Source organism: Carassius carassius, chromosome 50 (genome assembly GCF_963082965.1).
Source record: "Carassius carassius chromosome 50, fCarCar2.1, whole genome shotgun sequence".
NCBI classification, from domain to species: domain Eukaryota; kingdom Metazoa; phylum Chordata; class Actinopteri; order Cypriniformes; family Cyprinidae; genus Carassius; species Carassius carassius.
The window spans coordinates 489,201-494,200 of NC_081804.1; the positions used below are offsets into that span (position 1 = coordinate 489,201).

At 33.8% G+C, this 5,000-nt stretch overlaps 1 protein-coding gene across 1 annotated transcript; it reads right to left on the bottom strand.

The window, feature by feature from the left end:
• Positions 1-1,126: 1,126 nt before the first annotated feature.
• On the bottom strand, positions 1,127-3,491 carry LOC132133212 (calcium and integrin-binding protein 1-like). The gene is made up of 6 exons (XM_059545988.1): positions 3,289-3,491; positions 3,116-3,150; positions 1,817-1,913; positions 1,564-1,717; positions 1,367-1,485; positions 1,127-1,292 (listed from the first exon to the last, which is right to left on the bottom strand). Exons 1-6 carry the CDS (start codon positions 3,337-3,339, stop codon positions 1,200-1,202), a joined length of 549 nt encoding a protein of 182 aa, XP_059401971.1. The 5' UTR covers positions 3,340-3,491; the 3' UTR covers positions 1,127-1,199.
• Positions 3,492-5,000: the final 1,509 nt, after the last annotated feature.

A 5,000-nucleotide genomic window follows, 5' to 3' on the forward strand; every position in this document is an offset into this window, starting at 1 on the left:
TGTGTGTGTGTGTGTGTGTGTAATTTATTACAATTTACTGACATATTTCAAACACACACACCTAGCTACCACAGACCTAGCTAAACGTAAGGAAAGCACCAACCTCACATGGCTGAAGATCGCTACTGCCCTGGACCCCAGGTTTAAGGACCTGAAGTGTCTTCCCAAAGACGAAAGGAATGAGGTGTGGAAATCAATAATCAACCTGGTAAAGGAAGAGAGGCTGACACAACAACCATCTGCAGATACAACAGGAAAACAGCCACCGAAGAAGAGCAGGATGTCAGTCTTCTTGCTTGGTTCATCTGATTCAGATTCAGAAGATGAAGAGTCCATAGACAACTCCCTGGACCGCTACAAATAAGAACCCAAAATTGACATGGACCAGTGTCCACTGCAGTGGTGGTCAATGAGAGAAGGAGCACATGTCCTGCTGGCTGGCATTGCACACAAGTACCTGTCAACACCTGCAACCACAGTGCCTTGTAAGAGGTTGTTCTCACTCTCAGGCCACATTGTCCAGAAAAAGAGAGCTGCTTTGTCCCCTGATAATGTAAACCGACTGGTCTGTCTCAGTTGCTGGCTTAATGTAAAAGAGTAGGCAAAATCTTTGGGTGAAAGAAAATAAACATTCTCCTTTTGTTATTCATATTGCAAAGACTTATGTTCCTTTTTGAAATTCAACTGGCACTTAAACATTTTTTTTTAAATATATTGTTGGTGCATAAAGAAATTATTTATTTTGGCCAATTGGCTTAAGTTCTAAACTGATCTAGACTTTTTGATGACCTTGATGGTTTTAATATTCAACTTTCACTTTGTTTATAATGTTGCTGCACACATTTTATTTGACGGGAACAGCTACTCTGTGGTTCTGTGGAGAGTCTGTTTACAGTTCAAATGTCATTAAAATGTTATGTCATTAAAAACTTTGTGTTGTTTAATTTAATTAGGTGATTCTACATTTAAATATTGATGATAACAAGCTTGGGGGAAAACACAATTAATTGCAATTAATTACAGAAAATGTGCAATTAATTAGTTAATTTTTTTAAATCGATTCCCAGCCCTAATATATATATATATATATATATATATATATTTTTTTTTTTTTTTCAATTACAGCTTAATTAGACCGAGGGCAGCTAAATATTTCAACCGTCCAGTTTTCCCCTTTTTCAATAAAAAGCTAAATTCTGTCACCTGACGAAATCAGGAGATCTGGAGATGACGTGCTGAAACTCCGAGAGATTGACCGTCCCATCCTTATCAATGTCGGACTCCTCCAGGATCTGCACAGTGAGGTTTGTTCACATTAGTGAAGTCCATCTGACAGCTGTCTGTCATTCGTGTGAGCCACACTCACGTTACTAATGAGCTGTCTCATCTCCTCCGCGGTCAGACGGGTGTCGTCCGTCTCCCCGGTCAGACAGTTCACCAGCTTCTCCAGGTCTCCAGCATCAAGCGTCCCGTCATCGTCGAAGTCTGCAGCACAACAACTGTTCATACTGAGCGCTGTTTGCTCAAAGTCAATGTCAATACTGAGAGCAATCCAGCTATTACCAAAGATTCGGAAAGCGTAGTGGGACTTGATTTCCAGCGTCGCCGAATCACTGAAGGCACTCAAGAGGTCCAGGAAATCCTCAAAGCTCAAGCTGCCATCCTTCAGGTCAGAGGTCGAGAAGACCTGACACAACCTTTCCCTGAAGGGGTTAGCCTGGGACAGCCAATAAAAACACTCGATTTATCTAAATCTGGAAGGGTTATACGATATTGTATATCGATATGTGTCTGCAGTACAGACTTCATTGGTTACCTTCAGTTCAGGAAGTGTGAGGATCTTGGCCTTGGACACTCTGGAGATGTACGGTCCATTTCCTCCACCCTGGAGTTCAGAGAATATCTTGTGTGCCCTGAACAAACACCTTGATGATGAGCCCCAAAGGTTTATAATGCGATGACATTCAAACATTTGAAGTATTAGTTACTATACACTCTCAGAAACTAAACATGTGAGTAGTTTAGCTCAACAACAAATCTACTTCTACTACAGGGAATGCCAAGACAAAATGGACCATGATATAGATATAATATACATAATATATATATAAATTAATTGTTGTTATTAAAGTGAGTTATTAATGTTAGATGAAAAATTTGAAATGTTGTCTAAATGAAATAAGTTAAGTACTGCAATCACTAAAACTGAAACAAAAATAAAGGTAAATAGAAATATTTAAAATGTTGAATTGCAAATAACATAAGTACTAAAAATACTCAAATAAAATAATGAAATAAAAATAAAATAAAGCTAAATAGACATTTAAAATGTTGAATTGCAAATAAAATAAGTTTAAGTTAAAGTACTACAAATACTAAAATAAAATACTGACATTAAAATAAATGAAAGGTAAATAGAAATATTTAAAATGTTGAAGTGCAAATAAAATAAGTTAAAGTACTACAAATACTAAAACTAAAATGTAAGGTAAATGTAAAAATAAAAATAAATTAGCCGAAAGCTAAATAGAAATTTAAAATGTTGAATTGCAAATAAAATAAGTTTAAGTACTACAAATACTAAAAAATAAATAGAAATATTTAAAATGTTGAAATGCAAATAACATAAGTTTAGGTTAAAGTACTACAAATACTAAAATAAAATAATGAAATAAAAATAGTTTAAAGGTAAATAGAAATATTTAAAATGTTGAATTTCAAATAAAATAAGTTTAAGTACTTCAAATACTCAAATAAAAATAAACGAAAGGTAAATAGAAATATTTAAAATGTTGAAATGTAACAAAATAAGTTGAAGCTGAAATACTACGAATACTAAAAGTGAAATAAAAAGAAATGAAAATTTACTTTAAATATTTATAAATGTTGAATTGCAAATTACATAAGTTTAAGTACTATGAATACTAAAATGAAATAAAATAAAAGGTAAACAGAAATATTAAAAAATGAATAAATGTTTTACATCAATTTTTAAAAGTAGGTTGAACACAAACTAATGTGAAACAGATTAAACTGTGCAGTCAGTATTCACAGTTAATACTCACAGACATCATAACACAGAATATGCTGAATATGACGTCACGACTGTACTTACAGTAGGATCTCTTGCTTTGTGAGGAATGTGAGCTCCTGTGTAAACAAGAATACAAAAATATATATACACTAAAGGGACTCGTTGCTATATAGCACAAAGGATAAATGTTAAATAAATAAACCTAGATTTAAATAATATTACATATAAATATGTTTTTCAAAACTGTGTCTCACCTGATACTCTGACAGAAGATCTTTGGCTAATTTGCTCGATGTTCCCCCCATCACCCTCTGCTCCTGTTCACTTTAAACTATAATAAAGTCGAGTAATGTTACTATTGTTTCATAAAAACCGAGTTAAGCGGCTGAAGTTCTGATGTTTTCAGCGAACAACCAAAACAAACTTTGGTCGCTTCCGCTTCCTGGATGACGTCATTTACTACGAGAACAAACTTCTAATGTGCGAAGTCCATAATATTTATTTAGTTAATTAGTTATACAAATAAATACCTTTTAGTTATAGAAAACATTTACTTATACATATTTAAAAGCACAATGAAACAGCTGCGTTTTATGTGAACTAGACATTTTCACTTGTTTATTACCCTAATTAGTCTCTAATTTTCGGTATTTGATTTCTAATTATTTCCTGAAGCATCTTACTCATTGTTATTGTTAGTTATAATTTAACTATGTTATATAATTATATTATTCTGACCAAATGTTGGGAAGGAAAATACCTTAAATTATTAATTTAGTTTCACGTTGCACTGACTTTGATCTGTAGTTTTTTTAGAAGGTGGCATCATATCACATTAAATAAAAAGTCTTGCCGCTTGTTTATTGTGAAATAAATAAACAATTTATTTAGAACTTTAGGTTATTTATTTCATTTTATAAACATTTATTGGCAGGATAATAGGGAATTCGTGAAGTTATTTTAAAGTTCCTTGAACCAAAAAAAAAAAAAAAAGACAATTATTAAAAATAAAAAAAATAAACACGCTTTCAAGGACGCACATTTAAAACACGTGTATATAAGAGAATATATAAGTGTTTAAACAGACGAGCACAGTTCAGCTGAATGATAAGTGAGTCATTTACACTGGAACCGCTCCAAATTGATTCAAACTCGTGATTCGTTCATTCAGTTCAAGCGATTCACTCGCAAAACACAGATTAAAATTCATTGTCGAATTTAGACATGGCTTGCAATGATTAATGATTAAAAAGCACGTATAGTTACTGTCTATGGGTGAAACTGAGCTTTTCGAAACACGAATCAGTTTAACCGTCGGGTCATAAAATGATTCACTGTTTCGAAGCGCTCCAACCGGATCGGGAATCGCGAATCATTTGATTCAGATCCGTACTTCGGACTGAGTTCGTGAGTTCGCATTTCAGCCTTAAATTTGCGTGCTGAAAAGACCAAACACACAAGAAACATTCAGCCATCATTGGACACGTTCCTCGAGACAAGTGTGTGGTTCTTACACACTGATCACATTAATTCTGCCATCTCTCCAGTTCAATCTGTGCGTAACTCGATCCCTCGAGTCTATCTCCTCCTCCTTGAAGTCGAGCCAAGACTGTCTTTCACATGGGATCCTCAGAGACCCTCAGTCTCACATAAAACCATTCCAACACATCAAGTTTACACCCTCTTGTAATCATGTGACGTACTTTATAAAGTGAATCAGTTTATCACACGGTATTTCTGAGGGTCAGTAATCTAATGCTCATGAAGGCTGCGTTTATTAAATGGAAAATACAGTCAAACAGTAATCTTGTGAAATATTTTTACAAGTGGAAATGAACCCTCATTGCGTTGGCTGATTTAATGATTTATAAGTTGCCATATTTTTAATGCAATAAATCATCAGTTCAGAAATTATAATTACAAGATATGTTAGAATTGAGTAGTCTGTATCCATTACCCATTTAAT

Excerpts from the sequence above, each read along its gene's own strand:
- LOC132133212 (XM_059545988.1), bottom strand. The coding sequence starts at position 3,339 with ATGGGGGGAACATCGAGCAAATTAGCCAAAGATCTTCTGTCAGAGTAT. Across the intron at positions 3,151-3,288 it reads ATCTTCTGTCAGAGTATCAG|GAGCTCACATTCCTCACAAA; the intron begins GTGAGACACAGT and ends TTGTTTACACAG. Across the intron at positions 1,486-1,563 it reads CTACGCTTTCCGAATCTTTG|ACTTCGACGATGACGGGACG; the intron begins GTAATAGCTGGA and ends GTTGTGCTGCAG.